Source organism: Leopardus geoffroyi, chromosome A2 (assembly GCF_018350155.1).
Source record: "Leopardus geoffroyi isolate Oge1 chromosome A2, O.geoffroyi_Oge1_pat1.0, whole genome shotgun sequence".
NCBI classification, from domain to species: Eukaryota; Metazoa; Chordata; class Mammalia; order Carnivora; family Felidae; genus Leopardus; species Leopardus geoffroyi.
In genome coordinates, this window is record NC_059331.1 from 94889548 (window position 1) to 94916475 (window position 26928).

The 26928-nt window shown below is 36.7% G+C and overlaps 1 protein-coding gene across 12 annotated transcripts in view; it reads left to right on the plus strand.

The window, feature by feature from the left end:
* The window catches only part of CDK14 (cyclin dependent kinase 14), a 616562-nt gene that overhangs the window by 347468 nt on the left and 242166 nt on the right, over nucleotides 1–26928 (plus strand). For all 12 annotated transcript variants that reach the window (XM_045497022.1, XM_045497019.1, XM_045497020.1 and 9 more), the window contains one exon: nucleotides 18825–18945. In XM_045497022.1, coding sequence (XP_045352978.1) covers nucleotides 18825–18945 — 121 coding nt within the window. The remainder of the gene's footprint in view (nucleotides 1–18824; nucleotides 18946–26928) is intronic.

Here is a 26928-nt window from a genome sequence, read left to right on the forward strand (position 1 = left end):
AGTATTTATTCCTGGAATACAAGGGTGATTCAGTATTCATGAATCAATCAACATGATATGTCACATTAACAAGAGAAAGGCTAAAAACCATATGATTATCTCAATAGACGCAGAAAAGCATTTGACAACATACAGTATCCATTCATAGTAAAAACACTCAGCAAAAAACACTCAGCAAAATAAGATTAGAAGAACATACCTCAATGAAATAAAGGTCATATATGGAAAACCCACAGCCAACACCATACTCAATGATAAAAAGATAAGAGTTTTTCCTTTAAGATCAGGAACAAGACAGGGATTTCTCTTTCATAACTTTTATTCAACATAGTACTGCATTCCTAGCCACAGCAATAAGACAAGAAAAAGAAAAAGCATTCAGATTGACAAAGAAGAAGTAAAACTTTAACTATTTTCAGATGACATACTATATGTAGACAACCCTAAAGACTCCACCAAAAAAACTGTTAGAACTAATAAATGATTTCCATAAAGTTGTAGGATACAAAATTAATATACAGAAATCTGCTGCATTTCTATATACTAATAATGAAGTAGCAGAACGAGAAATTAAGAAAACAACTCCATTTACAATTGCACCAAAAATAATACAATACTTAGAAATAACCAAGGAGGTAAAAGATCTGTACTCCAAAAACTGTAAAACATTGATGAAAGAAATTGAAGATGACACAAACAAATGGGAAGGTATTCCATGCTCATGGATATGATTCCCAAAACAATCTACAGATTTAATGCAAAATACCAATAACATTTTTCACAGAACTAGGACATATAATCCTAATATTGTATAGAACCACAAAAGACCCTGAATAGCCAAAGCAATCTTGAAAAAGAAAAAGAAAGCTGGAGATGTCACAATCCCAGATTTCAAGGTCTACTACAAAGCTCTAGTAACCAAAACAGTATGGTACTGGCACAAAAATAGACATATAGATCAATGGAACAGAACAGAGTCCAGAAATAAAACCCCACTTATGAGGTCAATAAATCCATGGCAGATCTTGACAAATATCTTTACATTACACAAGAAGAAAATGCACAATCCTTTCCCTATTACTCTGTCTATATGTTTTTCTAAACATTGAGAGTAACAATGCCAAATAAAAAAAAAAAACTAAAAACATTTACTGATGGTTTTGTGACCTTAATCACAGTAGCTATTTTAAAATTTTCTAAATACCTTCAGTTCCTCAACTACATGAATACATATTTTCATACGGTACCAATTATATCATTGTTAACATGAATTCTGTTTTTACCACTAACATAGCATGATTTTTTGTATTTTTATATGTTAACCTTTATAGTTATAAATGATATGTTCTTCCTTTTAAAATAGGTGTCATAGACAGCTTTAGAGTAAAATAAACATTACTGATTATCCTTCTTTGCTAATATAGTACTTGTTTACATATCTCACAGCTTTCAATGTATATTTACATAATGACATTTTTCTTTAAAAAAAACATACTATAGTTTTTAACAGTACATACATTGCTTTTTAGGGCCATATGATTTTATTGACTTGGTGAATTTTCTCATCAAGCCATCATTAGTTTATCAGTTGTCCCAGTTGATGAACGTATTTAATGAAATAACACAGTTTAATTTAATAACACAGTTAATGAAATATTTAATGAAAGAAACAATGAGATCAATTAAAAAGAAAGATAGCGGGGCGCCTGGGTGGCTCAGTCAGTTGGGCTTCCAACTTCGGCTCAGGTCATGATCTCACTGTCCATGGGTTCAAGCCAGCCTGGAGCCTGCTTAGGATTCTGTGTCTCCCTCTCTCTCTGACCTTCTCCTGCTCAAGCTCTGTTTCTGTCTCTCTCAAAAATATATAAACATTAAAGAAAAAATTTAAAAAAAAAAAAGCAAACTGAAGAGCACCTTATTCTGGAACTCACATTTAGTTTGAAGATAGTTTCTAAATTTAGGGGCACCAGGGTGACTCAGTTAAACGTCCAACTTTGGCTCAGGTCATGATCTCCTGGTTCATGGAATCGAGCCCCATGTTGGGCTCTGTGCTGACAGCTCAGAGCCTGGTGCCTGCTTTGGATTCTGTCTCCTTCTCTCTCTGCCCCTCCCCCACTTGCGCTCTCTCTCTCTCTCTCTCAAAAATAAATAAACATGAAAAATATTTTTAAATAAAAAAGGTAGTCTCTAAATTTAAAGCTACAGTTAAAGATTCCAAGTAAAGCTTTATTGATGAAGATAAGTGCCTGGAAGAACAAGCTATTTGGACTGACAAGAGGGGAATATTTAAAGTATATATAACAGATTCTGACAAGGACATGTGCTTCAAATGTTAGGTTTCTGTCTGTAATTCTTGAAGGATAAGATGAGTTTATGTTGTATTGCTGACAGCTCTTTTAAAACTGTGGCAGGCTTCTGGGAACATTCTTGGTCCTCTCAAACTTAGCATGTGCGATGTTTGCTGACAAATGAAGATAAATATATTGTCAGGTTGCTAATTCTGAGTTCGAACTTCTTAAAATCTACCAAACTATATTCTTATATCCATTATTTCTGGTTATTTCGAGCAGCATGCCTTCCTGTGGTTAAATTAGGTGTAGAAATGAAAACTCCATTGTATGAATTATAAAAAAAAAAATTAATACTAGCTGCTTTGGGCAGTTTTGACACTTTCATCCTAAGGAAATCTACTTTAAGTATTATACTTGCGAGTAAATTTCCCTTCAAGGAAGATTTTTTTTTTTAAACTTCAGAGTTGCTTGATTATTCAAATTGCTCATGCAAGTTTATCCTAGGTCTTCGTAGCTAAACTGGCTATTAGGCAGACAAGCCTGTGCTTTAGAAGACAACTTGGTTTGGAGTGGTGAGAATATTTAAATAATAGTTTATTTCAACTTGTTCTACCCAGTCATTAGCTCATTGCTGCCAGCCATGAGTTTCCCTGCCATACCAGGAAAGCCTGTCATTTACATCGGATCACTATTTTAGGACTCACATTATAAAGTATAAAGAAATACACTAGAATCTGAGGGTGGAGGCAGGAAGGGGGTGCTATGAATACACATAGCTGGGTGAGGCCTCATTTGACCTTTTTCTTTCTCTCTTCTAAAAGCAAGTTTGTTTGTTTGTTTGTAAGTAACATGCACACAGTAATACACATTAAATTTTTTTTTAATGTTTATTTATTTTTGAGGGAGAGAGAGAGAGCGTGAGTGGGGGAGGAGCAGATAGAGAGGGAGTCACAGAATCCAAAGCAGGGTCCAGGCTCCCAGCTGTCAGCACAGAGCCCGACGCGGGGCTCAAACCCATGAACTGTGAGATCATGACCTGAGCCGAAGTCGGACGCTTAATAACCGACTGAGCCACCCAGGCACCCCAGTAATACACATTTTAGAGAACAAAAGGGGGGTAGAGTGAAAATTAAGTTTTCTTCTCCCTCCTATTTTCTTATTTCTCTCCCCATAGGCAGTTGCCTTTACCTATTTCTTGGGTTTCTTTTCCAAGATAGAATACACCTGTGTAAGCACATATTTTTTAATGCAAATATTGTGTGGCATACCCACTGTTCTTTATTTTGCCTTTTTCTCTTAACAATTTATTATCGTTGGCTCCATATAGATTTATTGGCTTCATTGGCTGCATTTTGTAAGCTGTGCCATAATTTATTTACCTGCTTTCCTTCCGGAATTTGAGGTTATTTTTAGTCTTTTGCTAGAAACAGTGTCACACAAGTCTTTGGGTGGATAAATATAGGATAAACACCCAGAATAAAAGGTGCCATTGATCACTCTCTGAAACTTGTGAGACACCCTGAGTGACTTCCAAGTTTAGTTCAATCAATCAATTCAGTAAACACCTTTCACATTCTAGGTCCCGTGCTCGTCTTAGGGAACTCCAAGAATCAGACATGGCCTCTGCCTTAAATAAGTTAGTGACATTGATACTCAAAGGTAAAGTACAAGGTGACAAATCAGAGGTACAGCTGCATCTTGTGGAGGTTCATGGCAAGGAGGAATACCTTCTGACCTTGGGGTTCAGGGAAGAGTTTGGAGGTGGGTCGGAATTAGAATTAGAGGTGGGAAGTAGCAGTGAAGGTCATGCAGGAAATAAGGGTGCAGCAAGTGCATGCTAGTGCTTTGCCCCCCACTTCGTGGGCTTCCTTACCACACCTGTGACGTGCCAGGCCTGCTCCTGCCACAGGGCACTTGAACTTTTCATGCCCTCTGCCTAGCATTTCTTTCTTTCTTTCTTTCCTTCTTTCTTTCCTTCTTTCTTTCTTTCTTTCTTTCTTTCTTTCTTTCTTTCTTTCTTTCTTTCTTTCTTAATGTTTATTTATTTTTGAGAGAGGGAGAGAGAGAATTCCAAGCAGGCTCTGCACTGTCAGCACAGAGCCTGATGTGGGGCTCAAACCCATGAACCATAAGGTCATGACCTTAACCAAAGTCAGACACTTAACCAACTGAGTCACCCAGGCACCCTTCCCCCTAGATTTCTTTATGACTTGGTACCTTTATAGTGATGACCACGGCACATTGGAGCTCCTCGGCATGGGCCCTGGTTATTTGCCCGAGTGCTGTGGGTATCCTATTGTTCTGAAACAGGTGCTTCATTTTCCTTCACTCTGCTCTTCCTCTTGATGCCACCATAAAAGTGCCTCTAATGATGGCCTCGTGCCATGGCTGACTCCTTCCTGGCATTTTGCACAACGATGACCGTTCTGGCCTCCTTTAAGTTATGCAGACCCTTCCCATAGGCTACTTTAGTACAGCCAACATCAGGCTAACATTTCCAACAAGGCTTTATGAAAGTTGAGCATCAGGGGATGGGCAGGGCCGGGCCTGGGTAGGGAAGGGGTACCACTTGCTTCTATTTAAAGTTCTCCATTCAGAACCTAGAGGACCCTCCTCAGTGTAGGGGCAAAGGATCCCCTCCCTGTTTATCTCTTCCTCATTTCCATCTGCCTAAGGCTGGCTTCTCCTTCCCCAAAGTGAGTGTACCCAGGGATGCTACCTGGAAAATCAGGTCCCTAACCTCCAGAAAGAGGAAGCTCCCAACTCGTGAGAATCTGAGGCCTCTGGTAGATCTAATTTCAGATCTTGGGGTCCACCTTCCACCCCCTAGCCACAGGATTGGTACTGAGCCTGCAGCCCCAATAAATAATCAGAGCACTTAATATTTATACCAAAACATAACCAACACTCCAATATCAGTACCCATGGTGGCATTTAGACTTAAATGTTACCACATCTCACCACATCCCCTTTCTTCAGTCCTCTGGGTTCCTGAAAACTGCTAATCAAGAACTAGGGGGTCATTGTTGTGTTATCTTTGTGTTCCCCAAGGCAGCAAACATCTTCCTCAGAGAAACCACAGAGCCTGAGAAACCCATTAGCTTTTCCAAAACATGCATCCAGTTTACATTAAACCCTTTGCTCTGTTTGAAACATCAAGATGCAGGTTAATTTCACAGCTTACCCCAGAATAGTAGGTAGGGACTTGCTTTACCTTTATATAACAGAAATTGCCATTAGGTTGGTTTTCTTAGAATAAAGACACACTCAGCCTCAAAGATAAATTCAGTTCTCTTCTTTTAGAAAAACTGAACAGCTGGAAGCTTTGAAATGAGTGTTTTTGTACTTCTGCTCATCAAGGTTTTTTTTTTTTTTTAAAGAAACTCTCAGGTCTGGGCACACCTCTTTCTCTGCTTAAATTAAGTCTTTGAGAGGCAGAGAGGGTGCCATCCAGAATCAGAGAAACCTGGTGTTGTAGTTGGGCTCTAAGCTGGTTTAATACATCTGAGTCCTCTAGTTCGTGGTCTGGGATCCTAGTAAGCAAAGGCAAATTGATTCCCTGTCCACATGTGCTTTAGACAGACCGAGTTTTGTTTAATTACTGCATTTTACAGAAGCCTTGGGGTTATGTCAGCATGCAGAAGGGGTGCAGAGTGGTGTTAAGGAAAGGGGCAATTGTAAGAAATGAATCTCACTCATAGAGAACTTATAGATGGAGACATAAACAGAGAGATAAAAAGTTGAATAAAATAGTTTTATATACTTACTGCCAAGTGAGATGAATGGAGAACAACATATCCTATAAAAATTTAGAGGATAGATTGATTAATTTGTGAGGTTTTATTTATCTAAATTTTAAATATATTAAAGTTTGAGAAATCATACAGTTTGTTAGAGAAGTATATCCATCACTTATTACGAACCAGTAGGTTGTATTTCAATAGCTTTATGGTATGATATCTCTTTGTATTTGTATTTAATACAGACTTGAGCATTTTTAAGGAATTAAAGAATCTTATGTATGTTTTGGGTTTACTTCTTAATAACAACCAAAAACAGGATCATGAACTTTTATGTGATTCACTGTTACATTATCGTTTTATTTTTTATCTTTTTAAATGTTTATTTTTGAGAGAGAGAGAGTGAGAGAGAATGCATGCATGTGAGTGGGGGAGGGGCAGAGAGAGAGAGGCAGTGAGAAAATCTCAAGCAGGCTCCACACCCTCAGCTCAGAGTCTGACATGGGGCTTGAACTCCTGAAATGTGAGATCATGACCTGAGCTGAAACCAAGAGCAGGACGCGTCACTGACTGAGCCACCCACTCACCCCCACTCACATTATGTTTTTAAACATTTTAAAATCTAGGGACAGGTTTTCTATTGAGATCTGACAAAAAGTCTCAAGGTATAAAACAGGTAAAATAAGAGGTACTCTGGATCAGATGGGTTGGTTCTTTCTCCCTGTTGGTCAGGATGATATACACATGCCACCTGCTATAGGAACACTGTCTCAGGGGTTTGTGGATAGGTGTCTGTTCCCACCATACATGTCAGTCCAACAATAGACTCACTGTGGGCCAGACACTATGCCAGGAGCTGATGACAGAAAGGTAAATGACCCATGGTCCTACCTTCAAGAAAACTGCAGCCTGATGTGGGGCAGATGGGGTGTGACATGGAAATGAATGACTTGGGAAGTCCATGCAAGCTCAGGGCTTCAGTCAGTCAGAGAAGAGGAAGGCTCATTACCATTACCTGGACCAGGGAGGGGAGGGCAAGTCAGGGAAGCTGCTGGAGGACTTGGCCAGAGTATAGTTTTGAAGGATGTGTAGGAGTTCATTAGCTGAGTTTGGTATTCCAAGATAGCAGATCATGTGGTTCAAAAAAACTGATGTGAAAGCAGATAATTACAGGTAATTTGGCTAGAACATAAAAAGGAAGCAATGGGAAGAAGCAAGGCTGGAGTAATAGCAAGGGGATTCTTTGGATTTTGGACATACAGGACAAAGCCCAGAGAATCCATTAAGCTCTTTAGCAGAGAAGTGATGGATCAGCTGGTGTTTTAGTTAATGGTGACGGCCAGTATGTTTTGAGTGTTACTATGGACCAAGTGCACTATGAAGCATTTTCCATGCGTTTCTCATTTAATTCACACAAACACCCTGAATCAGGTAGGGTCATTATATCAGGGATCCTAGAGGGGAACAAAGGGCAGCTCAATTGGGGTGATGGAGGAGAGTCTGATGCAGGCACTATTTATGAAACTGTGGGCAGGGTTAAAGATGCAAAACCCCTGTAGGCTAGCAATAGTGTGGAGCCTTTACCACTACTCCCCTGAGGGATTAAGAGAGAAAATGATTCTGGAACCCAATAAGCAAGAGCAGCAGCTTTTCAAGGGAGAACTTAGCCATTGCCATTTACCTGTCAAGCTGGGAAGGAACCAGGGAGCAGGGGGTGGTAAGGGGGAGTACAGATAGACACACCAGTCTTGCTGTTTTCCTTCCCTCTGGTCCTCTGATCTTTGGTCAGTGGGCTTCCCACTGGTCAAACCCAATTTGAGGTCAGGGGGCCAAGGATTCTGTAATTCCAGGCCCATTAAGATCAGCCTCTGGGAAGCATAGAAGGTGGAGGTGGGGGAGAAAGCATCAGGAGAGTTAAATGGAGGATATCCAGCAGAGTTACTACATGGATTTCACAGAGGAAACAGGTGGAACTCAGCTAGGCTAAGCCACTTACCCCAAATCAGTTAGCTTGTACATGGTGATCCCACCTGACTGCACAGAGGAAGCTCTTACACACTGCAAGGAAATGTCTCTTCCTCAGACTAGGGAAAAGGAATAGGAAGGGAAAACGTGCTGGCTGCATGACCCGTTAGGAGCTCTTTCATAGATTCAAGGCCCAGAAGGGCAAGTTTAAGGAACTAAAGTGGCAGTCAGTGTCAGTGAGGACAGAAAGAAGAGGATGGATTTGATGCAGTGGAGGTCAAATGGACAGAACTGTGGACCTCCATGTCCTTCTCATAAAAAGTGATAACAATGGGCCACCTGAGTGGCTCAATCGTTAAGCATCTGACTCTTGATTTTGACTCAGGTCATGATCTCACCAAGTGAGGTTGAACCCTGTGTCAGGCTCCACACCCAGCTTAAGATTCTCTCTCTTCCTTATCCCTCTACCTCTGCCCTTCCCCTGCTTTCTCTCTCTCTCTCTCTCTCTCTCTCTCTCTCTCTCTCTCTCTCTCAAAAAAAAAAAAAAAGATAATATTATAGAAGGTACAGACTGTCTTAGATCCTTTCCAGCACGAAAGCTCCATGACTCATCTCTGCAGTGATTGTGAAACATATTTATTTCATGGAATTAATGTATCTTTGAAAATATTCCCCAAATGCTCCATATACCTTCCTATAGAGATTTGAAGTTTATTTATTTACTGTATTAGTGACACCCAACTCCAATTACATGGCAACTAAGAATGTCACCAGGTATCACAAAACATGTTTTAAAATCATCAAAATAAAATCAAAGTGTGCATGTCTTTTAGTAGACGTTTTCTTCTAATTATGTCTGGAATCCTGTATTGAGTATAGTATGGAGACCCCAAAGTATAACTCGACCTCTGCTCAAATAATATAAAGAGAAAAGAAAAAAAACTAAAAGCACAGGAGAAAATAGTTCACAAAAATTGGGTAGCAACCATAAAATAAAAAATATATATTCAGTATGACCCAAACCTTTTTTCCCTTCATTTGGCTCAATAATTGCCTCATTAATTTGAACTGATTCATTTGGACACTTTATTGTTGTAAACACATAAAAACCTCTCAGTTAAAAAAATCCACATCAGTAAGGATACTTCAGAAGAGCTTTTTCTTGTTTCATTACATATCCTACAGATTAGCTTTAACAACATCCACGTTTGAGATTTCTGGGGGAAAATGGGGGACCCTTAGAGCCCTGCAAGATAAATAGCCCCGCTCACATCCACCTTTTAAAGAAAATTTTAGCTATTCCTCTCTAAGTTATCACAGTCTCTGGCTAACTGCTCCATTTCTGGGGCTACTGCTTTCTGCCACTTTCCACTTTAAAGCAGACAAACAAAGCAGCAGGTGAGAGCTGCTCTCATTCCAGCAGTTAGAATAAAAATTCCAGCAATCAGAACCTAACTGAAGGTTTCTGAGCATTTCTCCAAAGTACTTCCTTTTCAAAGGTCTCTTTTCCTGGAGGGCCCATGGTGTGATTGTTGTCTGAGGCTCCCTACACAACACTGGTCATTTTCTCTCATTTACTCATATTTTTGGAACCTCCTCCCAGTAAAACCAGCTTGTATTTTCTCCTCACTTCTCTTTCCTGTCCTCACCCTGTTGCTGTTCCTCTCCCAGCAGGCTGACCTTCCACCACTCTGGACTTGGGAGTCACTCAGTCTATGCCACTCCATCTAGATGTATCCCAGGAACATCTGAGAACATTTGTTCCCAGGTCCCCAGTCTTCCTGAGGATGCAGTGGCACTGCCTGTATTCACATCCTAGCATGGCCACTTATTACTGTGTGACCTGGGGTAAATTGGTTTCCTTTCTGTTAAATTAGGATATTAATAATCATGCTTCCTTCTAAGTTGTTGCAATGCGTAAATGAGATCGTATATCTAAAAACCGAACAGATTGTAACTTCTCATTAAATTCTCATCAGGTTTGCCTCTATATTATAAGCACCAGCATATGCACTGATCACTGATTTTTTTTTCGTATTTTAGTATTATCCTTAGTAAAATCAGGTAAAAATACTGCATTACCCCACCCCTGACTTTTAAAAAAATTTTAGGTGTTTTAGGAAAGAAATGGGATTGATTTTCTCATAGGCCTTCCAGAGGAACACTCACTCTAAATCTTATTCCCCTTAAAAGCTAAAAATTAATGAGAGCTTATGTTGTCATTTCAAATGCTATGTATGTATGATAATGTCATCTTTATATATTGCCTTCTTTCTGTTTAAGCACAAAGGATACGTCTGGCATAAAGTCATAATTATTTTTTACCTAATTTGACCTCGTTATAGTTGTGATTATTTAACAATCTTTCTTTAACACATACCACTGCATACTCATATAATATTTGGGGTATATATTAATACATATTTATAACCACATGGCCTAAAAATTCTGAGTACTATGTCTTGATTTAAAACTGATATTCTTATGATGAACTTAGTATGTTTTTCCTAATTTATTGGGAAAGAAAATCAGCATGGATACAGAAATTCATGTAAATTGCCAAATTAGTCCGATTATGAAATTCATTTTCTATATTGTGTTGTCATCTAGCATTGAAATAACTATGAGTCTCACTAAGAGAAGCAGAAACTAGAACATGGAATGTAAGGCACTGAGCTGTGAGAGTGATGATCCACTGTACGGAAAATGACTTTGCATTCTCTGTTAATGCAGATGTGATGGAAGAGGATCACTGAGGTGGAATTATTTACTTGAAAGCCTTTTTAAGAACTTGAACTTATATGATCTTCACACATTTAATGAACAAGGTTTTTAGTAATATTTCCTTAGGATCACTGAGTTTTAGTACTTGAATGGACTCAAAGTTGCTTTGCCCTCACCCATGGGTCAACAAACTTTCTTAAAGTACCAGATACCAAATATAGCCTATGGGTCATAATCTCTGCCAAATACTCAGCTATGGTGTTGAGCACAAAAACAGCAACAGATAACATTGAATGAATGGGTATACCTGTGTTCCGGCAAAATTTATTTACAAAGACAGGTGACCGACTCACGGGTGCTTGAGAAATCTGATCTCAGCCCCCTTATTTTACACATAACATAGCAAGAAAGCTTAAGTCACTTAATCAGTGAGACACAACTAATTAGTTAGTGTCAGGACCACTGTAAGGCACTTCGTTTTTTCATTTTGCAAGTCTTCCAGTATGCAGGCTAATGCTCAGACAACAATAGCATATTTCTCATATGGTAGTCAGCCAAAGGATTCTGATTAATTGGTCTTACCATTATCACATCTATTGGTTTCATATAAAGCAGAATTGCCCAGAGAGGTATATTGTTTTTATCTTCTATATAAAATAGAAAACAAAATTCTCCTATATATGAAATTTAATTATTTGAATAATTTTTCTTGTTTAGAATGTCTGTATTAAAATGTTATGATCATTTCTGTTATTTAAAATGAAAGGTAGCTTTGGATAGTATCTCCATTTTAACAACATTTGTTCTTCCAATCCATGAGCATGGAATGTTTTTCCATTTATTTGTGTCTACTTCAAGTCCGTTCATAAGCTTTCTATAGTTTTCAGCATATAGATACTACCCAAAGCAATCTACACATTCCATGTAATCCCTATCAAAATAACACCAGCATTCTTCACAGAGGTAGAATAAACAATCCTAAAATTTATATGGAACCAGAAAAGATCCCAAATAGCTGAAGTATTATTGAAAAGGAAACCAAAACTGGAGGCATCATAATTCCAGACTTCAAGCTATTATTACAAAGTTGTAATCATTAAGACAGTATGGTACTGGCACAAAAACAGATACATAAATCAATGGAATAGAATAGAGAACCCAGAAATGGATCCACAAGTATATGGCCAACTAATCTTCAACAAACAGTAAAGAGTAACCAATGGAAAAAAAGACAGTTTCTGTAGCAAATGGTGCTGGGAAAACTGGACAGTGACATGCAGAAGAATGAACCTGGACCACTTTCTTACACCATACATAAAAACAAATTCAAAATGGATGAAAGCGCCAAATGTGAGATAGGAAACCACCAAAATTCTACAGGAGAAAACAGGCAGCAACCTGTGACCTCGGTCACAGAAACTTCTTACTAAACATGTCTCTGGAGGCAAGAAAAACAAAAGCAAAAGTGAACTATTGGGACCTCATCAAGATAAAAAGCTTCTGCATAGTGAAGGAAACAACAAAACTAAATGAGAACAGGTATTTGCAAATGACATATCTGATAAAAGATTAGTACCCGAAATCTGTAAAGAACTTACCAAATTCAATGAAGAAATGGGCTAAAGATATAGACACTTTTTCTTTTCTTTTTTTTTTTTTTAACATTTATTTATTATTGAGAGACAGAGAGAGACAGAGTACGAGCAGGGGAGGGGCAGAGAGAGAGAGAGACACAGAATCTGAAGCAGTCTCCGGGCTCTGAACTGACAGTACAGAGCCCCATGGGGGGGCTCGAACTCACACTGTGAGATCATGACCTGAGCCGAAGTTGGACGCTTAACCAACTGAGCCACCCAGGCGCCCCTAAATAGACACTTTTTCAAAGAAGACATCCAGATGGCTAACAGACGTATGAAAAGATGGTCAACATCACTCATCATCAAGGAAATACAAATAAAAACCACCATGAGATACCACCTCACGCCTGTCAGAATGGCTAAAATTAACAACTTCGGCAACAACAGATGTTGTCGAGATTGCAGAGATTGTCGAGATTGCAAAAGGTTGCACTGTTGGTGGGAATGAAAACTGATATAGCCACTCTGAAAAACGGTATGGAGGTTCTTCAAAAAATTAAAAATAAAACTACCCTATGACCCAGCAATTGCCCTAGTAGGTATTTACCCAAAAGATACAAAAATGCTATTTTGAAGGGGCACATACACCCCAGTGTTTATGGTAGCACTATCAACAATAGCCAAATTATGGAAAGAGCTCAAATGTCCATCGACTGATGAATGGATAAAGAAGATGTGGTATATATATGCAATGGAATACTACTGGGTGACCAAAAGAGTGAAATCTTGCTATTTTCAACAATGTGGGTGGAACTAGTGTATTATGCTAAGCGAAATCAGTCGGAGAAAGACATACGATTTCACTCATATGTGGAATTTAAGAAACACAACAGATGAACTTAGGGAAAGCGAAGGAAAAATGAGATAAAAACAGAGAGGAAAGCAAACCATAAGACACTCTTAAATACAGAGAATAAACTGAGGTTGCTGGAGGGGAGATGGGTAGGGAGATGGGTTAAATGGGTGATGGGCATTAAAGAGGGCACTCTTAGGGATTAGCACTAGATGTCATATGTAAGAGATGAATCACTGGGTTCTACTCCTGAAACCAAGGCTACGTTATATGTTAACTAACTTAAATTTAAATAAAAATAAAAAAATAAAAGGAAAGATAAAAAATCTATGCCCTTTAGGATAAGTAGTAATTAGGCATAATTTATTAGCTTTAAAAAATCAAAGATAATTAAATAAAATCAGAGTAAAATAAAATATTGCATTAACTTGTTAAAATGGCTTCTGGACTTTATTTTATTAGAATTTATTTTCAAAGATTACTCCTATTCAGTTGAAAAACTCTAACAAATGCCAATCAAAACATTCTTAACGGATTTTTGGAATCCTGCAAAGACTAGCTTCTGTTAAAATAGAAATCTGGACAAAAAAGAAAACAAAGATGTTTCATCAAAGGAAAGAAAAGGATATTATAATTGTATCCCAAAACTTTTTTTCCACTTTAAGTAATACCAGGTGATATTAAATGTATGAAAATAACCTCAAATACCCACATTTCGTGCTTCCTATGATGGCAAAAATGGGCAAGGGGATTGGAGAATGTCCGACTTTCATAGTGCTTATGGGGAAAGATTGGACATTGAAATCTTTTATTAAGTTTCACACTGAAGAGTATTCCAAACAAATTATAACTTTCTATTAATTAATTTCAACAAATGTAGATTTTTTTATTGTTTAGAGAGTATTTTGAAATTGATAATTGTTTGCCATGGACAGACTTTCGGTTACTGTAACAATCCAGCAAAAGATGAGGGGGACCTAAGAAGAAGGAAGAAGAAAAGGGAAATTATAAAGTAAAAGGGAATTATAAAGTAAAAAAGTTCTGTAATTTTGTAAATGGAAGGAGCCTACAATGAAACAAGCCTTCTGGCTTTGTTGAATAATGGATGGTGATGTTTGATGGTAAATTCTAGAACATTGGAGAAGATAACTTTGGTGGGAGAATTGGAGACAGGAAAAATATTTATGATACCTATGTAAGATCTAGGTGGGCTTTTTAATATAAAAATATAAAATTTTAGGGGAATATTGATGCTAGAGATATTTATTTGGGATCATTAGCATATAGACAGTAACTGAAGCCATGAGAATAACTCAGATCACCCAGGAAAACTTACCAGGTGCAGAGGGAAGAGGTTAAAGCCAGAACTCTGGAGAACACCAGAAGAAAATACTTTTTGTTTTGTTTTGTATGATGGTTGTTTATTGGTACATTCTAAGAGCAGCAGTAAAGAACTTTCAAACTGCTTTAGCACATCATAAGGTATTAATATAAATCCTCTAGGAGGGAGGGGACTCCATTAAAAACTTATATGAGAAAAGAAGTTTCTGATCAGTTCCCAGGACTGTGGAATGGAAAAAAATACATAAAAGCCTTTCTCTGCCCTTACTCTATGGACTGGCACATGGAATAGAGAAGTCTTTCCCTTTCCAGACTAACTGCCAGATGGTAAAATAGTACCCAAGGATTTCATGTCTGTTTGGAATCAAATTGTGAAGAAAAGAGCTGCTGTCCTAGAAATACTGATTTTGTGATTAAGAGCAAGACACTCTTTCTGATTATTTTGTTTGGGAAATAAGATATGTTGAGGGAGGGGTATAGGAGTTGCTCTGATATAAAAACAAAACTACTGACAAGCACAGAACAGTGGCATGTCCTCTGGGAAATGGTGGAAGCTATGCTTTTATATCGTGTTTCAGTTGGTTTTTGCAAGTCCATCTAGCTTTTGCCATTCTAAATAATTAGAAAGAAACAAGTCATTGTTGCCAGTTATTTCTCAATTCCTTGGTCAAAGAGTTGAGCAGAGACATGGGAATTACCATCCTTGTACCCCTATGGTAGGTTTAGCAATTTTATTCATAGAATTAGAGGTTACTCAATCCCTGCCCAATTAAACTGTCTGCACAAGGGACTCACTGGAATTTGTACATGGAACATGAAATCTAATGTATATCTGTGTACAGCTAAAAGAATTTTTTTAAATCATTTTTGGAACCTGAAGCAGTGAAATGCATTTATTCTTGGATTCATGGCATATTCCCTGCACATGACTGTAGGGACTTGTAGTTGGGTCATGTTGAGTGCCTGTACAATATCTTTATACCTATGCCTAGTAAGGAATTGCATAGCCCCAGATCTGAAACCTGGGGACAAATGTGAACTGGAGGTAAAATCTTGTGAGAAATCGCCTCTGGATGATGTTAAAACATGGCACTAGCCACAGTTACCTCCATACACTTGAGAAAGGACTGGTTTGACTCTATAACCCTAGCCAAAACCAGCAGTTAAGGGCATGTAGGGAAAGATCCTAGATGGAGACCAAGACACTCCTGTTAACTTTTCTCTATCCAAAAAGTCAAATGAGTACATTTAAAAGAGAGGTGGCCAACAGTGTCCACTGCAGATAAGGCCTGATGAGTGTCTATTGATTGATGCTGAACAACTGGTCTGTTCGGCACAGATGTTGGAAGCATTGTCACATGATTTATTCTGTGTCCGTCCCAGAGGAGAGAACCAGGTTCAAGGTGGCAGCAGATGTTGGATAGCCATAGAGATATGTAGAGGAATTCTTTCATTGGGTAAGACATTAACTGTAAAGCTTCACTCTTCTGGAAATCTCAGATGCTTCTGTGCTAGGTAGTATCAAGGTTGCCCAACTTTGGGTAATTGGCAATAGGACTTAAATATCAGGATTTTTTTTTTTTTTTTTTTTGCTCTGTCCTAGGGTTTTTCTTTAGTTAGAAATGGTAACCTCTTAAAGTGGGATATGATGAATTGTTATGTAAGCCATTTTAGATGTCCCCTTTCTTATGCACATGATCCATCAAAGTGGCAGTGTGCAAATAACCTGTGCCCATCTGTTTAGCATTTCACTTTGCTTTTTGACTCTTTAATTCAAACTAAACATTAATATAAGAAGTTTTGATAATAACCCATGAACTTCATCCTTTTTAAAAGGTAGTGTAGCTCTCTTCCTGTAGTGTAGCCATAGCAACTGACAAGGAACAGAGAAAGAAAGCTTTCACACATGCTGTGCTAATTAATCCTGTCCTACAGTTTTCCTTCAACTGGAGGATGCGGTTTAATAAATTCTGCATGAGTAAGCGTGTTTTGATGCATGACTGTAAATACATAGCAATATCTTTACCAAAAATATGGATTAACAATGTAGTTATATATTCCTATTTCAAGGTATACTTTTTTTTTTTATTCATTGTTTTAATAATTTGCTCCCTCCCTGAAAAACTTCGGGATTTACTAATCTTTTTAACTGAACAGACATATTTTCAGGGTTAAAGCCTTTTGTTTATCAATATACAGGACCATTTCCACAAGAAAATGTCTTAATTGACTATATCAAAGTAAGAGGATAGAAAAGTTTTTCTCAAGCGATACAGAAGAGTGTTTCTTAAAAATATACTAACATTCTTCAGTATGACACATTAACATGCAAACCATTTTAAGAAACTATCTTAATACATTAAAAAGCTAGATACTGCAAATTCATTTTCACTCTTGATTTGAGAAGTTATATGACCCATATGAATGGTGTTTGCGTAGTCCTTGACCTAATAAACATATGGGAAGGAGGACAATAATGGAAACAAAGAATTTTTTTCTTTTTATATTTTTCAGATGTATTTAACCAGTTTTACAAACTTACATTCAGAGTGAACATAATGGACCTAAAATCGCATAATTATTTAGATTTATACTATTTCTAGCTTATTTTGAGGTTTTTATTCTCTCTTTGAAATGGGAAATACCACAATTTTTTATAACCAGCCTGGTCTTTTGAGCTGTCAAAGAAAATCTCAGATTTTTTTCATTCTCCTATCCCTCTAGCCTAGCTTTCTGTCAACAGGGCCTCAGAAAAACCAAGGGAATCCAGCCTGAATGTTTTTGGTATCCCATTTCACTTGACAAGAGCATATGGAACAAGTCAGAACCTATTTCAGGACTTGTACTTCTTTGGTCTGTGTATAGAAACATGCTAATTTGAGGAATTAAATCTTCTGATGGGATTATTAAATTTTGGAAACACTTTACCATTCTGATTGTCCTATCTGTTGTTCAGTTTTACCTGAATTGAGATAGGATCAAACTTTGCAGAGAAAAGAAGTAGAGGTTATTATGGAAATCTGTTATTATAAACTTGAAATAATTTATAATATACTATTGTTTTATTATAAAACCTGTGTTAGAGAAAAAATTGAGTTACTCTAACCATAGTTGAATTAATTAGAAATTTCTCATCAGCTGTCCTCTTAATTTTAACATTTTCATATAATACAGTTAAGGGACTATCAAGTATTTAATAAACAGGAAAAAAATTATGTCCCTAAGTACTACTTAAAAATTTAAATTGTCAGAACATTAAAATAAATGTTATGGTACATTTATTGTAAAAATGGTACATGTGCTTTGAGCCTCACAGTGATAAATAATACTTTTCACTTGTCATTAATGAACATACCCAGATAGAAAGCTGAATTTTTTTTCTTTTAAAAAGAACATTTATAGATTTTGTGATTTTTAAAAGAAATTATATATTTATTGTAGGAAACTTGGGGAAAAAATTGAGAAGAGTGTATTAAGTGAAGAACAAAACTGAATGATCCCATTTTCCAGAGCTAGCCACTGAAGACATTCAAATATTTTCTGCCATTCTTTTTTTTTAATGCTAAAGTCTTTATGGTTATGAGGACAAACTGCACATAATCTAGCACAACATATTACTATGACCATTTTCTCCATTTTTAAATTCTTAGGAAACATTTTTATTTATTATACTAGACCTCGTCATCCCATTGTTTCATATTTAAGTATTCCTTTATAATTATTTATTTAGGTGGTTTTCAAATGATCTTCCTAAATAAATGTTTCCCACAGAGCATTTAACAGAACACTGAAAGAAAAAGAAGCTTTGGAAAAACCCTTTGAGAAAAGCATCATATTCTCTTCTTTCAGATTCACAATACACATTAGAATAATTAAGAACACTGAGAAGTAGTACAGTATGAAGACCTGTTTTAACTTTTAACTTGTTAAACCATCTTTTCCCAAAGTGATTTGACCTTGGAATCTTTTTCTGTAGCACTTACTTATAACTCTCAGAACTAGAATTCTATAGAACATTCTTTGGAAAGTCAAAGAGATTTCTAAGCTTCTGTGTAATATCTAATCATTTATGAATTATTTGTTTACTCTTCTAGGACTTTATCAGATTTATGATGCTTCAGTAGGAAAACAATTGATCTATCAGTTATTAGCATTATTTGAAACAGGTAGAACACAATATACTTTCCCCAGCCTTTCTAGTAACCTTGACATGGCATTTGTGATTCTGTATTACAGTGTCATGTTTGACCTTTTAAAACTGTGAACATTCAAATTTAAATTCCCTTGTTCTATTCATGCCTATCAACTTCTTTATGTTTCCTGTATTCCACAGGTCTTGCAAGAGCAAAATCTGTCCCTAGCCACACATACTCCAATGAAGTGGTTACCTTGTGGTACAGACCTCCAGATGTCCTCCTGGGCTCAACAGAATATTCCACCTGCCTTGACATGTGGTGAGAAATGGAAGATTTACTCTAGCTAATCTATCTGTAATGCCTGGTCTGGGTCATGCCCAGACAAACATTCTAATAGTTTGAATGAAGATTAATGGTGCAGCAGTGTTTGCCTGTGTGTGGCAGTATTGCTGGATTTTTTTTTTAAAGCATGATTGAGAATATTCCTTAATCAGAGGCTCCCTTGCAGATGGTGTCTGGTAATGGTTCTTGAGGGACAAGGGGCAGAAGTATTTTTCTGTCAGTACAATGGTTTTTCTCTCTAAGGGTCTCAATTTGCAGCTCTGTTTTATAACAAGGAGGTATATATCTCTAAACAGTAGTATGGGTTGGAAGTAGTAGGAAACATGTTTAAGTTCAACAACAAAGCTCAAATTAAGTGGTCCGAAAATTTTTGTGTAGGCACTAAATTTGGTGCAGTACACTCTAGAAAGCTGGGTACAAATAACCCAAATGATATAAAACAATTACTTTTTGAAAATATCACAATAAGTTTAATTTCAACAGAGTCTCGGTTTCACACAATGGTTTAGCAAAACTTAAAAACCTGTTTAGGAAGCCCAAAGATTAATAAGTTTTAATGCATAATTATGATTAATTATAAAGTATAATGAGCTCCCAATCCAGTGTGATCTAAATCAAATAATCAAATAAGGGAATATTCTTTTTTTTAAGTTTATTTATTTATTTTGAGAGAGAGCATGAGCAGGGGAGGGGCAGAGAGAGAGAGAGAGAGAGAGAGAGAGAGAATCCCAAACAGGTTCTGTGCTTGAGAGCGCAGGGCTTGATCCCATGAACTGTGAGATCATGACCTGAGCTGAAACCAAGAGTTGGATGCTTAGCCAACTGAGCCATCCAGGCACCCTGGGAATAATCCTATTTTTAGTACTCAGGAAAGGCTTCTTAGTGACTTGAAAATGTCCTCTATTAGTAGAAAAATCTCTTTTCTAGACTCACAATTGTGTTCAAAGTAAAACAATTCACATAACACTTGTGCTATTTTATCCTAGGAATCATCTTCCATGAATGATTATGCCCCCATATGCAGAATTCAGCTACATGTCCTTATAATGTTTATGACCTCGATAAAACTTCCCCATGTGTTATTTATCTTCCTGCCATGTACTTACTTCATTGTTCTTCCCTCAGTAATCTTGGCTTTCAGTAAATTAGGCTGTAATGAGGGGCCTGGCTTCTTTCCTGATGTTTTTGATCCAAACATTTTACAGTGAGAAAACAATCAAGTTCCTTGTGATGTAGGGCACAATGTAGATTTTCTTAATTTAGGTTCCAGCAACCACCACCCCCCTGCCCAAGAATAGGATTTCAGGATCTGTGAAACCACTGAAAATATATGCAACATTTTGCGTACACATGAATATATTTATTTTTATGGGGTGTAGATCTGTAGCTTTCAATAGAGTTATAAAAGAATCTGGATCATCAAACAGCCTAAAATCTATTGTCATAAATTTTGTGATGCCTTATAATAAATCTAATACCATCGTAATGCATATTCCAAAACCCAGAGAACAAAGGTGACCATCTATTATTAAGGAGCTGAGCTAATTCATTTTTTCATCACAGTTTTCTTTGTTTGTTTGTTTACACAATTACTTTTCTCCCCCAAGGCTAGTCAGGGGCTTGGGCAAAATACATATTTTGATCATTAGTGGTAATGGAGGAAAAGGTTGGAAATAAAGGTCAGTTACTACATCAGGATATCAGTTACTAACTTTCTCATTCCCTTCCTCCTTCTTGCCTCACCGTTGGGAGTTGGATATATAAATAAGCATTAGTTAATATTCTCGAGTTACGGACTATTTTTCTCTTTTTCAAGTATGAAAATTCTAGGTTGTCTTTCAGTGAGGTCAGTTAAGGACTCTACTAATAGAACATAGTTTGGAAATATTTGTGGCTTGGGGCCAGTCTTGTCTTAGTGCTTGGCAGTTCAGTTAAGACTCTACCCTCATAATCGGAAGAAGCTGTTTTTTATACACTAGTGGCTAATTTTTTCCAAACCTTTAAAAGTGCTCTTTAACGTACAAAGAACCACATGGATTATGACTTGCTGTTATTTCTGTTTCTGATATGTAGTATTTGATTTCCAGCCTGTGCCCCAACCTGGGGCACCCACCTTTTTTTTTCTTTCACATCTGTCTGTGTGTGCGTGTGTTCATCCTCTTGAAGAAGGCTTGGGTGCTTTCTATTAATTTGCTTTACACAGAGACATAATGAAGCATAAGAGGAAGACTGTTATTTAAGTGGAAGGGAGGAAAACTGATACAAAGTAGAAGACCCCAAATGCCCTTTTGTCTACATGCCAAGATTATTCATTGCCAAAACCAAATAGTAAATGTGTTGTATTTGAGCAGTTCTCATGCTTAATGGCTTTTCATTTTCAAGCCCTAAAATCTGAGTTATGTCTATGCTATGCCTGTCATTCTCACTCTGATTTCATTCCAAGCCGTTTTCTAAAAGCCATTTTGTTATTATCCTCTACGTCCAATAAAGTGTATATATTTTTCCAGTTAGAGAGAAGTTCACAGGGCACTGATTTTTGCATAATCAATGACATCGATGCCGTGTATTCACAGAACTGGAAATGGGACTGTAATTGAGTCATGGCTCAGCTGCACCAAGGAGAAGTGCAAATATGAATGCATGAACAATAGTGGGGAGGCAGGTGGTAGTGGGTTCAGGCGATTTTTACAGTTCATTTACCATCCTGGGGCAGTAGGGTAGTAACTAAAAACTAACGATCCCTACACAGTGTTACATTTTCCAGTTTTCTGTTTAAATAGCCGCAGGCAGTAAAAATATTAATGAAGACACATACACATTAACATTGGCAGCAAGTGACGGAAAATCAGAGCTCACCGTGTTATGATTTACTGCGCTGGGTCTCCAGCACCGTGGCAAGGTATAAACATACTGTGCGATTCCAGAACACAGCAGGAGACACAGGTTTTGATACCTTTGTCTCCCTCCATGAAAGAGGATTTAGGCAGAGGAATCAAATTGGACATTGTCTCGTGTATAACTTCTCTTAATTCTTGGATTTTGTCACTCTTTGAAAGTCAAGGCATAGGAATTCATCTTTAAGCTTCTAAACCAAAAGGCTTACAGAGTACTGAGAACCACATTATGAGAAGTGCAGATGTGAAAAGCAGCTTATCTGCGTAGTTCCTCCCCTGTCAGGGAGTTCTGCTCTAGCCGAGGAGGTCATTGCTCTGCATAAGCTTTCTGTTTCTTTAGAGAAGCTCATAAATATGTTTAGAGCGGCCTTTGTTTTCTAAAGTGGAAGGTCACTTGGGATTACTTACAAGGGATTAATTTTTAACAGAAGGTGACTAATGTAGCTAAGAAGTAATAGTATCTCAGCCACATCACAGTGCTTCTGGGGCCACAATATGTAGTGGCCCTACCTTGTGGAATCAGTGACAGCCCTCCCCAACATGATGTGTGAAGAAGGAGAGCCTGCCATTCTCTTCCCGTCATCATCTTTTTAAAAGCTAATTAACATATTAACTATGCTTGTCAAAATGTGGGGCAAATCATTTATAAATAAGCCTGTCAAATGTAATGAGATTGCATATTAAATCACCCTTTTCTCTATTACATCTCTGATTTAAGATTAAAATTAATTTATTTAACAATGTAGCAGCTGGGTGGTTAGGAAAAAACTCCCATACCAGTCTTGATATATAGAAAAATGTCTGCTTCCAAATTGATTTTGCATATATCTGAAAAGAAATTGCCTATTTATTGAATATTATAAGGCCATTTAGCTTTGCTTTTTATTAAATAAGTCTAATCACCATACATATTGGCAACGTACAGAGTTCTGTCATTCTTAACGATCACTCTTGAACCAAAGAAATTTATGTTATAAAATAAGATTTCCTGGGACTCAGGTTTGTTTACCAGTGTTTTATGAGAGAGAATCATAAATGAATTCTACTATCACCCCCACCCTGAAAATAAATTTGTTCTATATGAGGTCCTGCCTTGAGTAACTGAGTGATAGTAGTAATAATAATTGAGTCTTAATAGTAATAATAATAGTACAAATAATAAATACTTTTATTGGACACAAACTGTTTTCTAAGTTTCTCTTATGCATTTTGATTACTAATCTACTGCAGCATGACACAGTAGAAGGCAACAAAACACAGACGGACTAAATAAGATAGTAGAGGTCTTTTAATTAGTAAGTAGAGACAACATGCAAACTTAGGGCTAACTCACTGCAAAGCCTTTTCTTTTTACAACATATTGCATTATCTCTTAAGGTGATTTATAAGAAATTGGTTTTTATTTCACTAGTAAAGTGATTCTAAAACTCAATACATTCACTTCCATTTTTATAATTTAGGTTATGCTCTGAGTCATTTTGGATCCTTTACATGCTTCAAATAAAGTAGGTGGCTTTCACTCGCACTCAGCAGGCTTGTGGACTGCCTTTCTCCCCTCATGTCAGTGTTCTGTATTATGCCGTTTTATTCAAGGAGGAATTTCTTTGAAATAAACTTACAACGTGATTCATTGGATTGAATACATTTTCATGAGACCAATATCTGTGCTGGCATGTATTTTCCCAACTCTTAACCGTTACTCATTTACCACTTCTGCTAAAATGAATGACTCCATTTCAAAAAGAATGGTAGTAAGAATGAGAATTGCACTTCAGGAGTTACATAAAGTCATCTATCTGTCAACATTATTTACACACTTTCTTATTAATCAGTTCATAAGACCAAGGAGGATTCAAATTAATCACTGTCAAAAGTAACAACTCTTTAAGAGCTCTTGAGAACTGTTGAAATAATACATGATCCAAGTGACTTGTTGGCGTAGCCTCTGACAATGCAATAGAACATAACAAAAGAACAGGGTATCATCAGGAATCTGGGTGGTTGAAAGCTGAACTTATGGGACAGCCATGGGACCCATTTCTACTACTGAAGTCCCCTAAAATTAGAAAGACCATGTAGAATATCATCCTTACCAGGATATCTTTGAAAGTTAATAGTTATTCTGCTAGGGCAGTGGGTATAAAACAGAGATTTAACTGGGACATCTGGCCATCTTTCTCATAAAGCACTAGAGCAATAATTGGCCAAATACTAGTTGTCAGAAGAGCCTTAATGCATTTGAGTGCTTAATTCAGACCCAAGGACTACTGGCTACAAACTCAAGATGCCTAGCAGAAAACTTCTGTTACATTGCTTAATAATGAATCATCTCCAAAAGTACAATTCTCTTAGATTATTATGGTATTATAGAGTGGTTACCAAAGTGCTAAATTTAGCTATGGTTTTGGAGTGCAGAAGGAGTCCGTTCTATTTTTTTCTATCGAAAGCTTAGCATGGTTATGATTTTTACATCCCATATTGTTCATCAATGTGTGTTTGTGAGAGAAACAGTGTATGTGTGTTTTTAATGGATATGTTTGGTCATTTATTAGTGATAATTTAGCTAAATACTAACATATAAAATGAGGCATTATATGTAGTCTTCACTACTAAATATTTTTAAAACATTAAAATTTCTCTGTTTCTATCAAAGTTGGCACAGTAAATGGCTACCTACAAACTGATTTTTGGATGAGTTTTGAATAGCCAGTCACAATGACTACATTTCACAATATTAAGAAAGCCCTGCATATATTCAACTGCCTCATTAGTTTTTGAGAATTGCAAGAGGTGATTGAATGTGAAATTCTTTAGGAAATATAAGACTCCACAAATGCTGAGAATAGTTTCCTTGTCAGCTCTTAGTATGTTAATCAGCTAACCCAAATATATTGCATTTCTATTGAAGTATAGCATTCAACGGCTACAGGATATATTGGAGAAATGGAGGATTCTATATTTGGTTTTAGGGAGATTAACATACTGTCTGTGCCTAGAGAATTAGAAAGAAATTTTGACCTATGATGTTCTCATCTTACTTTCGTGTGTGTGTGTGTGTGTTTAATTTGGAAATATATAAATTAAGTCCTCCAAATTTAGAGAAAATTGGCTATACACTAGCACCTTTTATGTTTTGATTTGTGTTTTTATTCATGTAGAAATCAGAAATCATTTCTGTAATCATGTAACTAGCAGTGGTTTGCTGTGTTAAGGAGAGGCAAAGTTGTAGTAGAAAACACATTAAAAAGCCTAAATTAGGTTCTGTCTCTGCCACTCCTTACATGTGATTTTTGTTGACTAAATCCCTTAACTATCCTTCAGTTTCCAAATCAAAAAACTATTTCAGGTATAACTAATAAGCACCACAACAGTAATAATAGTAAAAACAGTAATCTTCTGCCTTACCCATACTTAACCCTCTTATTTCCCAGAGGCAAGTGCTTTCAACTCTTTTCATATCTACCTCCATATGTCTTTAAAAATATTTCAGTTTTATATTTATATTGCTATTTATTGATTTATTATTTTAGATATTAACTACTAAGTAGGTGTTATGGTAGATGAGGATTTAATTTTCTTTCATCACCATTATCCCTCTCCAGCTTCACGTTATGCTCCCAATAAAGAATCTGTATCATATTTTGACATATTAATATGTAAATATTATTCATGGTAAGTCAAGTAGTATTCATGATGATGTATTCTTCTTGTGTAACCTTTTGTTTTTCTTGGACTTTATAATTGTCTGTGATTTCTACAAACTTAGTTGTCTTTGTTATTATTATTCATTATTTATAGGTGTAAAATATTTGTCAATTACATATGAAAAAAATTTTCAAAATGCTCAATCACATCATCAAATCGATTAATCTCATTTAATTTTCTTGACACCTCCCTCCCTCAGCTTCATTAAAACATTCCTCTCAGCTCTCTGATTCCTTGCTTTAGCAGAGCTGAATATCTGTCACATTGTGACTTCCATATGATCCTCTACTATTATTATAGGTCCCAAGATAGTCATTTGTTTCTCTCCAAATCTGTGCTCTGTCCATTTGTGTCAGGCTCTATGTCCTGGACAGCTAACCCCTAACTTATCCTCCAAGCTGCCTTGGCTACTGGTTTCCAGCTTGGTTCAGGTAATGGACAGGGAGAAGTAGAGTGAATATTCTTCCTTAATTCTTTTCTTTAGTCCATATTTCTGGAAATGACTGACTATAACTTCTGTGGGTATGCCCTTCTTCCATGATTCTAGTTGTTAATAGCTTCCACTAATACTTGGCCTTCTTAATTCTAGGGAGAATAATGGCTGTTAGCTCTAAAGCAGGTAATGGCTTCCTGCTGTTGCTAGCCTCTTAGTGTTTCACTATGTCTTATTGGTTCCCTTACACCTCTGTAAGTAATCACCTCATTAAGGTCTGGTCTGGGTTAGATTCATTTTCCTTCTGGACCTTTACTGGTTCCAGATCCCATATTTCCTGGACTCCATGTCTTCCTTCTTTAGTACTCAGAAAGAATGCATTAGACATACAATTTTCAAATTCTAAGTTTTCTGAAAATGTCTTTATTCCACTCTCACATATGATTAATTTTAAACTTTGGCTGGATATATAATTAGTTTTTTCCACCCTCAGAATTTTGAAAGCATTGCTTAATTTCTTTAGCACTTCTACTATTGTTACTGAGAATCTGATTCTATTCTTTCTCACAGTCATTTGTATGCCCCCTCATACTTTTTCTCTAGAAAATATTAGACTTTTCTCTCTACTCCTGATATACTGAAATTTCATGATATTGTGCTTTGGTTGTTTTTTTCAACTGGAGCTGGGTAGATTTCTTCAATATAAAGAAATACATATATTAGTTTTTAGAAAATCTCTTAATTTTTTAAAATTTATTTCCTTCCATATTCTCGGTCTTCACTTTTTGGAAAATTTATCATAGTTTGGCATTGAAGCTCCTAGCTTAATCCAAAATTTTTAAAAATATTTTTTATTTTATAACTTTTAAAAAATATTTATTTATTGTTGGGAGAGCACAAGTCAGTGGGCGGTGGGGAGGCACAGAG